Here is an 18,997-nt window from a genome sequence, read left to right on the forward strand (position 1 = left end):
TTTTTTTTTTTTTTTGATAGAGACAGAGTTTATCCATGTTGGTCAGGCTGGCCTCGAATTCCCGACTTCAGGTGATCCGCCCCGCTCGGCCTCCCAAAGTGCTGGGATTACAGGCATGAGCCACCATGCCTGGCCTAGTTCTCTGTTGTAGTCATGAGCAGTTCAGTCCATGCTGAGAGTTTGCATCTCAGGGCATAGGCATAATAGGGGACGTGGAGGACTGCAGTACTTTTTCTCCCCAAATGGTTGCTGGGCTCCTTATGCAAATCTGCCAGCCCTCCACAGTAGTCTTCAAGGCCCTCATAATACAAAAATCTCTACTTCAGAAAAAGAGAAAATTTACATTAGAATGCCCCAGATTCCTGGATATGTAACTATCCAGGTAAAATTTATACTTACTAATGTTAAAATTATTTCACTGCCTCTAGTCCACTATTGCTTGTTCAGTGGTAGCAAATTCAGTCGCCCACCAACACAGGCAGTAAGTCCTAGATTGGAGCCATTTTAAGACAACAGAGCATGGTGGGCACGCTGGTGATGCTCAGCTGTCTTTAATTATTGCTTTGTTAATATGTGAGCTCAAGGTTGCCAGGTTTTCTGATTTTAAAAGAAGCAAGATATCTGGATTTTCAAATGAAATTTGATTTTTAAATATTGGCAGGAAAATGATTACAAAACAACACAATTTCCATATGAAGGACTTCTAACTTTTAGTAGTGGTGGATTAGGTGATTCAAACTAACCTTCCCTCTGAAAAGAGCTCAAAGAAATACATTAAAGCATCTTATTAAAAGCATGGTTGACCAATGACCTAATAAAACAGTAACAAGAACAGGAAAAGGGTTGGCACTCAGGGAAATGAGCCAAAGCTCTTTCTGTCCTAGGGAATTTGTCTATCTAGGAGAGGTACTAAAGAAGAGGTGCTTTTGATGACTGGCACAGGGTAAAGGTGACAGGCATCAGGTCCAGGTAGAGGAGGACTGGTCTATTACAGTCTGCCTCTGCTACCCAGGAGACTAACCAAAGAGGCAGCAAAAAGGCAGACCTGTGTGGCATTTTCATGTGGTTAGTTAAGTACACATCAAAGGCAGAGATCCTGGCATAACAACCCCTGCTCTCGGTTGTAAACTTAAAGAAGACCATTCCAAAGGTGGTATACAGACTGTACTCCAGAGGAGTATAAATCCATGGCTCTGATATTCTGGCTCCCTCGGGAGTCTCATGAAATGAAATTAAGGAAACAAACAATATTCTAGGTGTCCAGTTATTTCTATAAGCAATTTTTCAAACAAAATGGGCACCAAACAGTAAAAGATTATAAAGCACTTGGATACACAAAGCAACATGTACCAGAATCAACAGAAACAACATACCACAGAAAAAGACCTATAGATACTGGAATTTATTCAATACACACTGTAAAATAGTTGTTTTCACTATGTTCATGGAAATAATGCACTGAACGTAAAAACATCAACAAATAACTGAAAACTATAAAAAGATATCAAGATGTTGAAATTAAAGAGCTGAGAAAGATAACCAAAGTTAAGAACATAAATGGATTTAACAGCAGCTGAAGAATATAAGTGAACTTAAAATATTTCAGAAGAGACTATGCATCTGATTTTTCAGTTCAGTCCTTATGATTTGCAGAACAAATATAAGATTGCTGCCTTTAGACAATGAAAGATCATATTCAGAAAAATACAGAATAGAGGGTAAGAGACACACAGGATATAGTGAGAAGTGCTAACATAATTTAGTTGGAGTCTCCAAAGAGGGGAGAGAGACTTGGATACAGGCAACACTGGAAAAAATGATAGGTGAAGATTTCCCAGAACCAAGAAGGAGGTCAGTCCACTGGTTCTAGAAAGCTAAGCAGGATATATAAAAATAAATTCACATCTAGACACATCAGGCTAAAATTGCAGAAAATCAAAGGCAAAGAAGCAATAGTTTGACAACTAATTTTTCTATATCAACACTAAAAATAAGGAGACTGACAGCTTAGAATTCTTAATCTAGTGAAACTTTCCTTCTAAAATGAAAGCAAAATAAAGACATCTTCAGATAAAAGCTGAGAGAATATCTACACAAAAAGAAATTCTCAAGGATATTCTTCAGGAAGAAGGAAAATTATCCCAGATGAATATTTGGAACAAAATGCAGCAGGGAATAAAAGAAATGTTAAAAATAGGAGTTGGTATAAATGAACATTGTCTGTATAAAACATTAATAATAATGTCTTGTGCTGAAATATGTATATTAATATGATGGAGAATTAAATTATACAACCACAATAACTAAACACCATGAGAATAATTGCAGTTAAAGTAAGATCTATGAATATACTGGAAGAAAATAAAGGTATAGATAAATATTAGACTTTGATAGGTCAAGGATTCATGTTGTGGTTTCTAGGTAACCATTAAAAAAAAATAGAAGAAAATTACATAACTTCTTAAGAGAGGAAAACATAGGAACTTTAAAAAATCAAGAAAGAAAAACAGCTAGGTCAAGTAAAAAGCACATAAGGTGGTGAATTTAAACTTGAATTTATTGGTTATTACTTTCAATATAAGTGAACTAACTGCTGTAGGAAACAGACAATGTCATGGTGGCTCATACCTGTAATCTCAGCACTTTCAGAGGCCAAGGTGGTAGGATTGCTTAAGCCCAGGAGTTTGAGACCAGCCTGGGCAACATAAGGAGACCTTGTCTTTACAAAAAGTAAATATATAAAATTAGCCAAGTGTGATGGTGTGCACTTGTAGTCCTAGCTAATTAGGAGGCTGAGGTGAGAGGATTGCTCAAGCCTGGGAAATTGACGATGCAATGAACCATGATCATACCACCGCACTCCAGCTTGAGTGACAGAGTGAGACTCTTTCTTAAAAAAAAAAACATAACTATAGGCTCGTTATAAAAGATGTATCTTATATATAAAAATACAGAAAATTTGAAAGTTAAAAGATGGAAAAAGATATATACAAATAATAACCTAAAAACTAGCTCTATTATTTCAGATAAAATAGACTTTAAGGTCAAAAGCATTGCTGAAGATAAAGAGAGACTCTTCAAACTGATAAGAGTTAAATCTCCTAGGAAGACACAGCAATTTTAAATTTATAAAGGAAAAAGAGGGAGAGAGAGATGAAAATGTAAGAAGAAAATAAATCCACAATTGCCCTTGAGTATTTTAACACCCCTCTCAGTAATTATTAGAATAAGTAGACAGCAATTAGTAAGAACATAGCATATTTAAACGACTTAGTTAACACACCTGATGTAATAGACATATCTAGATACTACACCATGCAACATCAACTCAATGTGTAAATTCTTTTCATGCCACAGAGGACGCGTATGAAAATTACCTATATGCTGAGGAATGAAAGAATACAGAGTATTATAAGGGCAACTGAATTCGAAAGTGAAAACAAAATTGACACAAAAAAAGCATTTGATAAAATGTATCATCTCTTCATGATAAAAATTCTGTGAATGGGAATCAAAGGGAAGCCCTTTAATATCATAAAAGGTGTTGCTAAAGAAAAAGACTGGACTAGGCGCTATGTGCTGACAGTATGCTAACAAGGGAGAATGACTTGATGGGTCCATTTAGAACTCAGATAGGCTTTGTCTTCAGAAGGACAAGCATCCGTTTTACATATAATTAGAGTACGTTAAATTTTTTGCATTTCCCTGTGATTGTTATATTTCACAATCCTTAAAAAGGTAATTGTCAAATAGTGTGCCTGGAAACAGGGAAACTTTTGGCATTAAGACAAATATATTTTTAAACTTTCAGAAAATGAAAACATTTCCCTCAGTATAAGGGCAATCTAGGGTAGTGAGATACAGGCTAGCTTTGAGGTTAAAATCACAGTACTGAGTGGGTTCAGAGCTCAGCTTTGCCACTTGTTTGCCGTGTGACTGCACAAGTGATGTAATGCCTCCAAGCCTCGGTTTCCTCATCTGTAAAATGAGAATAATACCACCTACCTCATAGACTATTTAGAGATTAATTCAATGCATGACTTTGGAATAGTGCTTGGCACATTTTGGGTACTCGGTGCCAGCTATTACAAAATTGCTAAAGAATCAAAACTTAGAATCCAAGGCACAAACTATATAAAATGGCAATGAGGACTGAGAACACTGACCAAAGGGAGGAAAATGGAGAATGGAGAGAGTCCTTTGAGTAACAAACTGGAGAGGCAATGGCCCTTTGGTTTTTTTAACCTCTAGTTTCAATCTTGAAGTTTTATTTCTGCTAACCATTTGGCAAAGGCAGAGGAGATCCTAGTTTCCCTTTAAACTAGCAAGTGTATTCCATTTGAAAGAAACCTGGAAGCTTAGTGTGGATATACCCAATGAATAGAAATGTGAAGACATGAGAGGGAGGGATGGGGATCTGAACTAATTAGTAATTCCCCATCTTTTCAATGTTTTGGTGGCAGAAGGTGAGGGGAGAGGTAGATAGAAAGAAAGAAGAGAGGAACAGGGAAACCGTGGCCAGGGAAACAGTCCTAACAATTCAAACTGTCAACTCTTGCAGGTGGGTTTGTAGTATTCAGCAGCACAAAGGGCTCAGAGATGGTGCCTAAAGCCTCTCAGCTGCTCCCACAGACAGTGGCCAGTGCTCTTGCTGTCTCCCTTTCTCCATCCCCACAGGGCATGGAGCCAATTAGAGTTCACATCTGAATAAAAATATCAGGCCTGGCACTGTGACTCACACCTGTAATCCCAGCACTTTGGGAAGCCGAGACAGGTGGATCACCTGAGGTCTGGAGATCAAGGCTGGCCTGGCCCACATGGAGAAATCCTGTCTTTACTAAAAATACAAAAATTAGCTGGGTGTGGTGGTGTGCACCTATAATCCCAGCTACTCAGGAGGCTGAGGCAGTAGAATTGCTGGAACCCAGGAGGCAGAGGTTGCGGTGAGCCAAGATCATGCCACTGCACTCCAGCCTGGGTGACAGAGTGAGACTCTGTCTCCAAAAAAATCAGCCTCATTACTCTTCTACCCTATTTTGGATTCGCACTCTAAATGCCTTCACCTCCTAAAGTCCCAAATCAATTGCAAACGTGGGGAGGGTGGTGGAGAAGGAGGCCAAGCCTCCCTGGTCTATCAGGTTTCTGTCAGGCAGGTCACTGCGTTCCCAAAATGCTAGCTTAGTTTCGCTTTGATGAGCCTCTTTGGGAGTATTTCATCTATTTCTGTCTTGGAATAGCTTTTTTCCTCCTCGGAAGAGAACTTTTGAGATGGGCTATTTTCCTGAAATTGACAAGATAGATTGATTCTCTCAGGGTTGGGCTCTAAATCCAGATATATCTATAGCCATTTTTCATATTGTCTAATTTGGCTAATTTTAGGTCCATTCGGGATCAAGAGAGACAAGTAGGTTTATGACATGAAAAGGGGATTAAAGTTAGGATGGGGGTTGTATGTATTATAATAAGGATCAACATGTCTGCAATGTTTAGTATTTTCATTTAATTTTATTAGCAAAAATGTCTTTGACTTCATTTTCAGTGATAATTTCTATTCTGTAGGCTTCCAAAATGGATTTAAAATAGCTAGTCATCTTTGTTACCTAGAACCTGGGCTACTGTAAACACACAGCATTAAGCCTTTAGGGTAAAATAGCATTTAGGGTACTTCTGTGCAGATTAGGAAAAGGTGCCCCCCCCATAGGTGAGCACAGGACAAGGGACTGGGGGACAGCCTCCCAGAAGAGGCAGACCTTTGCCAGGACTCCTGCTGGGCTAGAGGAGCGTGGGATGAATTCCCGCTCCCCCTCCCTGGCATCCTGGTGGGCAGGGGTTCTTATAACGTAGCCTCGTACTTGGCTCTTTCTGTTACATTGCATGGATGTTGAGGATTTGAAGAGCAATGTAATCAGAACCTGTCTCCAACACTGAGTTGTATTGGAAATGAAGCCAGAGGGTGACTCCAGGTTTATCATCATAACAGGTAGGAATTGTTCCATGACTTTTGGGATGTGAGGGATGTCACATTTCTGTATCGTACAAATCAAACAATTTTTAGCTCACCACCCCCTATTTGAATAGACAGGAAGCTCAGTAGTGATCATTTGGGGCTCCCTCCCCTTTTCCAGATCGTCGAAGACAGTCCAGAGGGATGGAAGGCACAGGAGGCCTCATGCTGCCCTGGGGAAGAGAGTGGGTCTCTGTGGTTGCCATTGCAATGGGGTTCCTAGCTACTCAGCCATGATTGTTGACGCCCCGCCCACCTGTCTGCTGTGCTGCTTTGGGCATGGGCATAGAGTTTTTTCCCTGGTGGTCCTTGCCACTACCCGCAGGCAATCCTCCTCCTAGTGCCTCCTTTCCTCTTTGGCGGCACTGCATCCAAGGAGACTCAGGTTCACACCATTTCCAGAATGCACAATCCTTTTCCCTTCACCACATTCCTGGATTGGGCAGCTTTCTTTTTCTTTCACCTCTGGAATTATTAACCCACCACCCCAGCCCCTTCTTCACATTAGCATTCAGTGGCTCAGCTGGAACCATCCAAGTGCCTATTAAGCCTTCCCAGGCAGGTAATGAGGAGCACAAAGGCCTGGACCCTCAGTCAGATTGATGGGGAGGCACATGGGGGATGGGTGGCTAGCTTCATCTCTTCCTCGTAAATCGGGATGAATCTTCTGGATGAAGGGAGTACAAAGAGCAAGGTGGTTTCTCAGTAGATCACCCCAGCGCCTTCAACACCTAATGGCTCGCTTTTGACAGAATATTCCAAACCCACCAATTATTATTTTGAGCATCTCCTAGGGCAAGATACGTATTGTGAAGGAAACAAAGACTTTTAAGAAAACTTTATCTCCCAGTAGCTTAGACTTCAGTTGAAGTGTGGTGAAGGAAGAGAAAACTCCCCAGCAAATTCCTATAATTCAAGAAAAAAAAAAAAACAAACACAGGATTTAGTAGAGAGGGGTCCAGGGAATGGAGAGGTCCTACTTGGGTGGGGGAGGGGTGTTCAGAGAGATTTCATGCAGGAGGCCTTGAGGGAGGGTGAGATTTTAAAATCATTCTAAACTCGAACAATGCATAAAAAAGTACAAGAGAGAAAGTGGGAGCAGGGGCTGCTTCAGACTGGGAGATCACAGCTTAATGGGGGCGGGCAGATGGGAGAAGGAGCAGGAAGGGGATTGGGGAGGAGGAGCGGAGATGAAGGGTGTACTCATTTCCTGTGGCTGCTGTAACAGATTGCACAGACTGGGTGGTTGAAAACAACAGAAAGGTGTTCTGTCATGCTCAGGAGGCCAGGAGTGTGAAACCAAGGACTGGGCAGGGCTACACTCCCTTTGGAGGCCCTAGGAGAGATGCCTCCCTTACCTGTTGCAGCTTCTGGGGGCTGCAGGCAGTCGGCGGTTTGTGGCCACATCACTGCTGCCTTTGCCTGCGCCTTCACGTGGTCTTCTCCTCTCTCTGGGTGTATATGATCTCCCTCTGACTGTCTCTTATAAGAATAATTTTAATTGCATGTAGGGCTCACCAGAATAATCCAGGATAATGTTCTCATTGCAAGTTCCTTAACCACATCTGCAAAACCCCTGTTTTTCCCCAAATAAGGTAATATTTATAGAGTTGGGGAAGTAGACCTGATATCTTTAGGGGACCATTATTCTGCCTAACAGAGGGTGAAATCTAAATGTCAAGAGCCTGACAGCCAGGCTGAGAGGGGCTGACCACAGCCTTGGTGAAGCCATCTGAACCTTTTACATCAGGGGCTCACGTGAACAAGTCTCCTGTGAAAAGAAGCTCTCTCTGATGAGACTGAGAACAGACAGCAGACTCATGCAAGCTGGAGATGGTGGGGCACTGTGTTAAGGAAACAGTGGGGATGAGAATGAGGAAGTAGATGGGGAGAAATAGAATCAGAGGGTTTGGCAACTGCTTGGATGTACAGGAGAGGGAGAAGGACCCACCGAGGAATACTTCTAGCTGAGCAGATGGAGAGCTCAGAGGGATGTGCTCCTAGCAGGAAAGAGAAGGTGGCACCGTGGACTGGCACGGCGAGGAAGTTAATTTTGGTTTGCAAGATGTTACGTTTCATAAGAAAAAAAGCTTTTTGGTTAGTTGGTGGTAGAAAACTGGACCATGATGATACCTCAAAACAATCTAAGAGAAATACACTTCAGGTGTTTATCTTATTAATTGTGGTTTTATTTTAATTTGTTTACAATTTTTGATTTTAATATGCAAAAAGATCTAAGTTAGCTCAAGAAAGCCAAGAGTGGGGTCTGTCACATGGCCACATCTCAGAGACTAGACCTAGAGTACAGTTACCACTTCAGGACTTCCTAGTGGGAGGTAGTGGGTCTTTAGAGATCACTGGGAATCATGCCATTGTTTTCTCTCTACCAACTCGTTTATTATTTCCTTCTGCTCTTTTTAATTCTTCTCCTGGTTTCACCCTGCTTTCTTATCATTTTTTGTCATCTTTCTCAGAGTCTCTGCTTTCTCATAATCCAGGGTTACCATAGAGTCTTATGCCTTCCCGGTTAATTAATTATAACCTCATGCTTTAGTTCCCACTACTAACTGTCCGTTCTTTCATTACTTACAGTTCAAATCCCTGAGGCTAATAATCTGCTAGGCTAGGTGAACTTTTTGTCCCAGGCTGTATTGTAGGTTGCTAGCCAGCCTCTGGATTGGCTACCTGTAGATCAGATGGCCACTTCTGGTTCAATCAGCTGCAGCCAAGGGTTGGAATCATGTGATGCAAACAGTGCAGCCTGGGATTTGGCTGGAGCAAAGCATTTGACAGGCACAATAATTAGCATACCTTAGAGCAGTGGTCCTCAGAATGTGGCTCCTGGACCAACAGCATCCTGGGAAGCTGTTGGAAATGTCAGTCCTTGGGCCCCAACCCAGACCCCTTGAATCAGACACTCAGGACGAGGAGTGCTGCAGTTTGCACTTTAACAGACCCACCAGGGGATACTGGTGCATGTTCAAGTTCCAGAACCACTGCCTTAGACTATGCAAACAGCATATTGACTGAAAATGAATATTTGCATAAAATCCAGAGAGAAAGCCTGGCATTCAGGTTTAGCAGGTTTTAAACAAAGTGGGAGTGTTGTTAGTTGATCCTAGGGATCAGGAGAAAGTAGCATTTGTTATAAATCTCTATTTTATGGATGCCAGAATGTCAGTGTTTTCTGTTGTTGGATGACCTGCATTCTCTGGTTTGTACTGACTGCCCCAAAAGATGAACTATGGTAATTATCGTCATCCACACCTATTCACTCTCCACCCGTGGCTCCACTCCTTCCCCGACTGTACAAATGCACATTCCTCATAGAGACCAGCCCAGCACTAGGTTCCCTCCAAAAATTCTGACAAATCTTGCTTGATAAGTGATTATGATTCTGGTTAGGGTATTGTTTTCCTCCAAAAAATCAGTTAACTATTTACTTTGAGTCTTGTGACATTCCGATCATTTACATCCCTCCTGTCTATTGCTTGTCCCAGGGTAAGAAGTTCAGTTTGTTAGGTTTTTCTTTTTTTTAAATGAATCTAATTTACATGAAAGTGGATTATAACAATGACATAAAGCAAAACAGAAGATGGGAGAGAAAGTAAAAAGAGAAACTCTCTGTGCCTTTCCAGGGAGTGTGAACAAGTTAAAACCTAATCTAGGATTTATGTGGGCTATGATTAATGTGAGGTTAACTGGGTGCAAAATTTAAGTGGGTGTGGATGCCAAAATACTCAGTAATCCAGATAAATATTGTAGCGCAATTAAAATCAAAAGCAAACGTACAGAAAACCTTGCAAGGTGGCAGAAGATGCCATCTTGAAAGGATGCGTGACCTGCTTGGTTTGGAGCAAGATAAGCAGTCACTGCTTCCTACTCTTGACTGTTGTTAGGTACTCTAAAAAACACTGGAATTAGAAAAACAATGCTATACTCTAACATAATTTATTAAAGTCTCTATTAATTTATTTCTTTTATTCACAAAGAGTCATTTTGTAGTTTCCAGGACATTCACATAACCCACATAACTGAGAACACCTCTTCTCCCACTGTCTGCCTGGTTTTGGTCAGGGAGGAAGACTGGTCAATCCTACCCAGCTCCTCATCTGATGTGGGACTCATCTGGTCCAACAGGGTGATGATCCCACGATTTCCCTGCTCCTCCCCATTCAGTGCATATTGTCTTTCTCTCTTTATCTTTGTCACTCTCAGGTCTTATATGCAGAACTGTATAATGGAAAGTGCAGTAGAGGCGGTCACTCTATGTTTTTATCCCAGCTCAGCCACCAAACAGATGTGTGACCGTGGGTCAATCCTGTGTCGCACTGGGCTTTAGCGTCCTCATCTGTGCCATGAAGAAATCAAACGACACCAATCCACATTCCTCTCTGCTTTTGAAATTCTGTGCTTCCAGCTCCATGTTAGAAAACTCACATCCACAGTTCATAACCCCTCTTTTTGCTCCTCATTCCAATGGCCTGTCCAATTGTCTCAGGAAAATTAACTCCCACCCAGTATGAGGCATGGTTGATGATATGAGAGAAGTGTCTGGGGCTTACATGTATCAGAGGTGTGATTTCTAAAGAAAAACATGAGTAAAATCCCAGTACTGCTGACCCTCCCACATGTACACAATGTCCTCCAGGAATGCCCGCAGGAGTCTCTATTTGCCTCATCATCTTTTCATCAAATATATCATTCATGTACTCCACAAAGATGTATTGAGTATCTCGTAAGCAGTAGATACTTTTCTTAGCAATGAATAAGAGAAAGTTTCTGCCGTCCCTCATGGTGTGGCCACTCATTCTAGCACATATATAACATCATACATGGTGTAGTGATGTCTCTGTCAACAACAGACCACATATTCTATGGTGGCCCCATAGTATTGAAATGGAGCGTGTATAGAAACCTGATACATGGCACTTGATATTGACATTGTGAATCAAGTAGGGGAAATAATTGATATTTAGCGATGGTGCTGGGACATTTAGTTTCCCATATGGAAAACAATATATAAATAAAAATACACATATCATCTAGGTTTGTGTAAGTACACTCTATAATGTTTGCATAAGGATGAAATTGCCTAACGATGCATTTCTCAGAACGTGTCCCTATCATTAAGTGACACATGACTATTTAATTTATACACTCAGGGAAGAAAAAATAAATTAGTTCATTAGTCTTAAAAATGGGAGCTTAACTTGAAGCTTCCTTTCCACAAAGCTGGCAAAAAATTCAATGTTGGGTATTTTTAGGGACTTCTTCCCGGGCCTTCCTAGGATCATACAAAATCTAAAGAATTTCTGTGGTTCCTGGAAAATGGCTGAAAAGACTGAACGTCAGTGAGGTAGTTATCCTTGATGTGCTTCTTCCCAAACACTCATATTTCCCTGAAGGCAGATGACTCCATGGCATCTGTGCCAGATTTGCCCAGGGCTCTTGGCTCAGGATGGGAATCCTCATGTTCAGGGGTTTCCTCATGTGGCATCTTCTTCCCTTCAGCTTGCATAAGCACCACAGAAGCCCTCTTCTATGACATGAACAGAAGGGACAAGTGCTTGGTTGATGAATCCAGAAAGAGAGTTAAGTAGGTCCACTATACACACAGATATCCTGTTACATTTTTATCATAAAACATATAAGTGTACATGCATTTGCCAATGTTTTGATTTTGGTCCAAGACCTTTTCTTTAATATGAGCACACTGTTTACCATTGTAATCCTCTTTCTTCAAAAGATTCCCACTCATAGTTCATCATCTATAACATTTGTCTTTGATTCCTTTATATTACAATAGGAACTTAATGACAATTGTGAAGCAATCTGAAAAACTAATTCTTCTATAACTTAAAAATTTCTCCCCAATATTTTGTAGTGTCTCACCCACATCTAATTTGACAGGATTAGCTAATCACCATTATCTGTTCTTTCCAAAACACTCAACTTAATTTTCATAGAAAAAAAAAGTCATCTTATTTGCATTCACATTTCATTGGTTTACATATAATTAAATTGCATAGTCTCAATAATTAGTACAATAGGCATTAACGTATTGGGAACAAACTTAACTGACTCCTGATAAACACAGAATGCAACTGCTGAAGGTAAAAGTAGGTGAGCGTGTTAGAGAGTGACCTATTGGTCACGGACATCTAGTGAGCTATGGATGTGAGTCAAGATGTTTTACTGAAGTGAAAAGCATGTGTTAGTTTATAGAGTTAAGTGGAGATCAGTAAAGAGAACTTCTCTGGTGTTTACAGTATTTGTTAAAACTTGCTTCCCCACCCTTTTGCCAATAAGTACCACCACTTAAAGATGTGGAGTCAAAAAATCTTGAAATTTACAGTGATGTAAAACCGAATATGTTTTAATCCTTTAGTTCTGTAAGTTTCAAATTCATTTTCATTGCATTTTCTTAAAATAATAGGATAGTATATGTTTATCTTTATTTGGCCTCTAAAACCTCAGCTAAAGTGATTAAGTTTAACTTCACTCTCTTTCTGTCTGAGTTTAACTTCTTTGATAGGTGTTAATGAAGAATTGCATAACCAAAAAAGGGGAGCAGGAAAGAGGGAAGAGAAGACAAGAAGAGGAGCAAAGCTAAAAATTGAATTTCTGTACAAGATGGGCACTTTGCTCCTAAAGAATAGAGATCCCTCTATCTTGGCATCACATGGGATATGTCCTGGCAAAATGTGCCAGTATAAAATGTTTCTGGGCACCAGCTGGGTTATTAAGAGGAAAAGAATCCCTTCTGTTTTTACAAATCAAGATGATCAACATGGAATCAGAGGAAAGTGCCACTTTCCTGTGTTCTAGATTTTCATTTTTCTTCCAGCTTCCAGGAGTCTATGTGAGCTTGTCCATCTAGCCATCTTCATAGAGTAAGATAATTTAATACTTGTAACCATAAATTGCTGCCATATCAATATTTCCAAAGCACAGCTCTGATGTCACCTTCCAACCCAAAACACTTCAATGCCTCCCCTTGCCTAATGAATTAAATCCTTACACCTCACCCTAGCATTTAGGTCCCTCCCAACAAGGCTGGCTCACATCTCTCAGGATTCTTCTGTATCTATATGCCACTCAGGATACAACGGACTACTTGTGCTGTCTTGTACCTTGTGCATTTTCTTGTGTTCTTGTTGTGTGGATTGGAATGCGTGTACTCCCTTCATGCATGGGAATAGGTTAGGGCCCACAAGGAACTGAATTCCTTTCCCCTCCCAAAATGCAAGCTTTATTTTCCTGAATTACAGAATTTTTGTTTCTTCCCTTATCCTAGTGTTACCCAAACTTCTTTTCTATTAGTATCTCTATATTAGTATGTGTCTTTATTTTTTATTTTATTTTTATTTTTTCTTTTTAGAGACAGGCACAGTCTCACTTTGTCACCAAGGTTGGAATGCAGTTATACAATCATAGTTCATTGTAATCTTGAACTTCTGGGTTCAATCCATCCTCCTACCTCAGCCTATCCAGTAGCTAGGACTATAGGCACACACCACTGCACTCAGGTGATTTTTGTTTTTTGTAGAGATGGGGTCTATGTTGCTTAGGCTGGTATTAAACTCCTGGCTCAAGTGATCCTCCACCTCAGCCTTCCCAAGTATTGGGATTATAGGCATGAGCCACCACACATGGCCAATATTTGTCTTTAAATTGACTCACTTTGTTTTTACCTCAATCTACTTATTTATTATAAAAAGTACTCTACATGGAAAAAACAATCCCACTTGATAAATATAAGCACATCATGAACATGAATTCAATAAAAACATGCAGTGACTTTACCTTCTAGCTGGGTAACTCTTGCCTGAGGCATGCACTATCTTGGTTAAAGTGTTAAAGGTTGGCAGCAAACAGAGTTTTTCCTTGATGAAATCAGAAGGATTGAAGAGGAATGGAAAATAGACTGATTTTCTCACTGTTTATTAGCAATACCATACCCACGCACCACTGAAAATCGTGAGTGTTGCATGCTCCACACCTCAGAAAACAATGCCTCAATCCCATGAAACAATAAGAAAGAAATGAGTCTTCCTCCTCCTCATGTCCTTCACCTTGCCAAGAACCTATTACTCAGACTTCTAAAGCATGCCCACCTCCTCCAGGGAACCCACTGAGGTGCCTCATAAGCCCAGTGTTATGTGATGGGAAGGCATGATCAGTTATTTCTGCAACATTGGCCAGTGAATTGGTCTGTCATTTCAGAAACATCAGGATTGTAGGTTCTTTAAATCCATGGCCCTAGGATGAAGAATGAGCTTTTATTCTCGTGTGTGTGTGTGTGTGTGTGTGTGTGTGTGTGTGTGTAGTGAGAATGAGGGTGTAGCAGCAGAAGACTGGGAGTTTTCTGAACTCCCTTAATTCACAATGCTGTCTTCATACAGTGCTCTCATGTTTGGTAGTTGGGCTGTACATTTTCCTATTACAAATAAATTTCTTTTGAAGCTGGTTAAGGCTTTGGAGATCACCTTCTCCCCCTACTCTCCTGCCCCGCCCATTCCAACTTCCATTGGTGGAGGAGGAAGCAAAGGTCGAGAAAGGACAGATGTCCTGCCCATGAAGACTCTGCCTGTAAACAGTGAATTGGAATCTAAGTCCAGATGCTTATCATAGAAATCCAGCAGATGCCCCAAAATGTAACTGACTTGAGTTGTTCACAGACTTTCCTTTTCCTTTTGCAGGCAGTGCTGAGCCCTCTCATAGCCATCGCACTGAAAATATCCCAGATTCATGAGAGAACTGGCCGGAGGGGACCCACTGTCATCACCTGAGTAGCGGAAAGATCACTCATCAGGGCCAAAGAGAGTGCTCAGCGGGAGATGCTTCACTGATGCCTTCTTGCTACCTGTTTGTGCCTCTTATGACTTTGGAAAAACAAAAGATATTTTGCTTTTGGGGGACAGAGGGTGGGTGGGAAAAGAAAAAAGTTCCATTTGGTTTTGGTTTTGTCCCATTCCTCCAAATGCAACAGGGCCTTTAGCTGTCTGTTAAAGCTGCACAATCATTTGATATCTACATTTCGTCACACAAAGGAACCTCCCCTTTTGACAATGACTGGGCTAGGCAGCTGTTAATCACAACATCTGTGCATCATTGGTGCCAAGCGAGAGAATGTTCTAAAATCACAAGAGAGAACAGTGCCGGAATTAAGCTGACCCTAAGTCCCAGGTGCCCCTGGGCAGGCAGAAGGAAACACTCCCAGTGTGGAGAAGGGTTTAGCTTTTCATCCTATGTCAGGTCTACAATGGGGGAAGGTTTTATTACAGAACTCCCAACAGCCCATGTCACTCCTACCACCCACCTGATGGCCCTGCCTCCCCCATCCCATCCCCAACATCCCTGTACCACCTTCTCTCACATCTTCTAAAGCTTTCTACAGATCACAATGGCACACTTCCAACAAAATATATCAATAGGTGTTTTCCTCTCTTATTTTGTAAACAATATTATTTTAGCTATTAAGCTGGATACCTTCTTTCAAATTCAGCCATTCAGTTGTAAAGGTGGGAAGAAGTTTCTTGACAAGACTCTGCAATTAAATGCTTACAATTTGGGGAGACCCTTCCTTGATTACATCAAGTATGTTGGTACATGGGTTTATACAAGTTCCTCTTGAGAAGACAAAAAGACCACCATGTGTGAGAGCTCTTTGACTTTGCCAATAGGGGCCTATCTTAATGCACTTGTTTGGACACGGTTCTGATCTTATTTGTAATGGCTGCAAAAGGAGAGGATGAAATGCTGTAAAAGTAGGAAATGAAGTGGATGCTGGAAGAAAATGTAATTGGTGGTACAGCTATGGGCCGGATGATGGAGGGGAGGGTGGGGACCCCTGCCGGCAAGCAGGGGGTCACAGCTGGCTTTCCTTGCTTAGGAAAAGGGTACTGCAGCTCCAGCAGCCTCCTCTGTACTCAGCCAGGACACCCGTGGGACCTGTTTGCATCTGTTTTGCTTCTTTGGGAACGGCACAGTCACTTATCCTGCCATTTGCGGAGATGACCTGGTGCACTTTGACTGTTGAGCAATGCATTATTGCTGTAGTCAAGGTTAGTGCAAGCAAGGAAACATTCCCAGTAAGGTATTTGTTTCCATTTTCTGTCTATGCTTCTGTCAGAAACTTGCTAGGACATTTAGTGGCCAATAAAAAAGAAATTCCTAATTTCAACCTTATCCAAGGATTGTGGGTTTTTACTTATTTGTTTGTTTCGCCATTTGATAAACTCCAGTACTGGTGACCTATCCTGATAAATCTGCCTTTCAGAAAAACCGCAAGGGCTGTTTTTCACTATTATGACTAGAGACATGTATTAAATGGAACAGAAAAGGTAAGTTACTCAAAACTGCCTTTGGGAGTCAGCAGAAACTGAAATGGCATCTAGACCTCCACTGTAACTGTCTTCATTTCAAAATAATAGGAAGGTGACTTTGAGCTGAGATTCTAAAACAAAAAAAAACCCTTTCAAGATTGATAACCATTGGAATAAAATTCCATAGCCTTGGTTCTCAAGGTCTTGTCTCATGAGTGGATGTCCATGCTAGCCATCCATGTGTTCATTAATCACGGATGTGTTAGTCAGGACACTCAGATGTATTCTTAGGTGTATCAGCTCTAGGTAAGAAAATACTTATTTATTTTCTCAAGTTGCCAAACTTTTAATGATCTCTAACTTGTAAGTTCAAATGTAAATTAGTCCTTACATAAAAATTATATTTCTTTGTTTTGATATGGAGTCATGTGTGGCCAGTAACCCAAATATATATTTACCCAGCAGTCCATCCATTCATCCATCCATCTGTTGATTCATTCATTCATTCATTCAGTGAACATTGATTGAGCAACTCATCTAGGCAGGGTTCTGTTTTAGATGGGGCAGAGAAATGGATGAAACATTATTCCTGATCTTATAAGATTATAATTTGGGAATAGGAGGCTATGACAAACATACACAAATAATCAGATAAAAATGTTACAGGAGGCACAAATAATGTGCTGTGGGACTACACAGAGAGAGGCAATAGACTCAGAGATGGTGGCATGAGAGCGGTTTCCCAAACAGTAGAGTTTCTTGGGATTTGTAAGCATTTATAGAATTTCATCAAGGGTGAGTGAAGTCAGCAGATAGGCTAGGAATTGAGGGTTAGGATGGCTGGAGAGGAGACTTGCTTGGAGTCTCCTGAGGAGGTGGCTTGATGCATGGGGTTGAAGCGGGCACAGGGTTGTGAATGTCAGGCAGAGCAAAGCCTTGGACCCAGCCACCAGAAGAAGCAGCTGCGTAGCTGCCTATTTTTACAGAGATTTTTTTCAGCTATGTTGTCAAGGGAAGGTCTTTTGGTGGGTCTAGGACACAGTCACTCTCTGGAACCTACTCTGATTCACATTGCCAAGATATTATTTCTGCCTTACATGAAATCCAAACTTCTCTTGCCAAACTATATGTGTATGACCTCTTGACTAATTCTCAGGAGAGGAGAGAGGCAGGAAGTCACTGTTCCCCATATAATGTTCTTTATATTCTTAAAGATGAAGCTCTAGGCTGGGCATGGTGGCTCACACCTGTTATCCCAGCACTTTGGGAGGCTGAGGTGGGTGGATCACTTGAGGTCAGGAGTTTGAGACCAGCCTGGCCAAAATAGTGAAACACTGTCTCTACCAAAAATACAAAAATTAGCCAGATGTGGTGGTGCATGCTTGTAATCCCAGCTACCCAGGAGGCTGAGGCAGGCTAATAGCTTGAGCTCAGTAGGTGGACATTGCCATGAGCCGAGATGGAGCAGCGTGTACTCCAAGCTTGAGCAACAGAGCAAGACTCTATCTAAAAAAAAAAAAAAAAAAAAAAAAAAAAAAGGAGTTGTAGTCACTGCTTTTTTTTAAGAGTAAATGACTTGGCCAGGCATAGTGGCTCACGCCTGTAATCCCATCACTTTGGGAGGCCGAGGCAGGCAGATCACAAGGTCAGGAATTCGAGACCAGTCTGGCCAACATAGTGAAACCCCGTATCTACTAAAAATACAAAAAATAAAAATAAAAAATAAAAATAGCCGGGTATGGTGGTGTGTGCCTGTAATCCCAGCTATTCGGGAGGCTGAGGCAGGAGAATCACATGAACCCAGGAGGCAGCAGTGAGCCAAGATGGTGCCATTGCACTTCAGCCCAGGTGACAATGTGAGACTCCGTCTCAAAAAAAAAAAAAAAAAAAGAAACAGAGTAAATAAAGGTCCAAAATTTCGTGGGAATTGCAAGAGTCAATCATACAGGAAACTATGGATAGAGTATGGCAACTGCCAGGGCAACTCTGGTGATCTGCTGTTACAGAGGGGTTCACTCATTACACCATGTGCCTGCAGAAAAATGGCAAGCAACACGATACATCACATGCTGGTTTTCAGCCAGGGCGGGTGTTTGGAAATGTGTGTGTATTTGCCAGAGAGGCATTTAGTGGCAGTAGTAGGAAAGCAAACACGTTAAATATCTTTCCAGGCGTTAGCCAGTCCCCCAGAACAAAAATTTGTTTTGCGTCACCCAGGAATCTTGAGTTTATTAAATGTCCTTGAAAATAGATAGGCAGTCATTATTAAAATGAGATCGTTTATCAACTTGTACTGATCTGAGTGCAGTATACATCCACAGTATTTGCAGGACAAATTGTGTTGCATGACATTATAGGCGGAAGGGCTTGCATGTGACATGCAGGCTTTCTGCACAGGAAGTCTCAGCTTCATGCACAGTCCCATGAATCAGTGTAAGGCATGGGATTTACTTTGACATTCATATGGGTGTGGGGAATTTGAAAAGCATCTGCAGGAGCTGGTAATGATATAACTGTGTGACTCCATTCCGTTGCTGGATCACGCACTGGATACTCTCAAAACATGTGGACACTGAAATCCCAGACACCTGTCTTAAGGAGCTTCCCATCCCTGAGTATAGAAAGGTCTGAGAAACTGTGTGCCTTTGGAAATAATGTAACT

The 18,997-nt window shown here is 41.3% G+C and overlaps 1 protein-coding gene across 1 annotated transcript in view; it reads left to right on the forward strand.

The window, feature by feature from the left end:
* PGM5 (phosphoglucomutase 5) overlaps positions 1 to 16,198 on the forward strand; it is a 172,621-nt gene extending 156,423 nt beyond the window's left edge. Inside the window, exon 12 of the mRNA XM_011970194.1 lies at positions 14,710 to 16,198. Coding sequence (XP_011825584.1) covers positions 14,710 to 14,799 — 90 coding nt within the window. The 3' untranslated portion in view covers positions 14,800 to 16,198. The remainder of the gene's footprint in view (positions 1 to 14,709) is intronic.
* Positions 16,199 to 18,997: the final 2,799 nt, after the last annotated feature.

The sequence above is a fragment of the Mandrillus leucophaeus genome, unplaced genomic scaffold (genome assembly GCF_000951045.1).
Source record: "Mandrillus leucophaeus isolate KB7577 unplaced genomic scaffold, Mleu.le_1.0 Scaffold93, whole genome shotgun sequence".
Taxonomy (NCBI): domain Eukaryota; kingdom Metazoa; phylum Chordata; class Mammalia; order Primates; family Cercopithecidae; genus Mandrillus; species Mandrillus leucophaeus.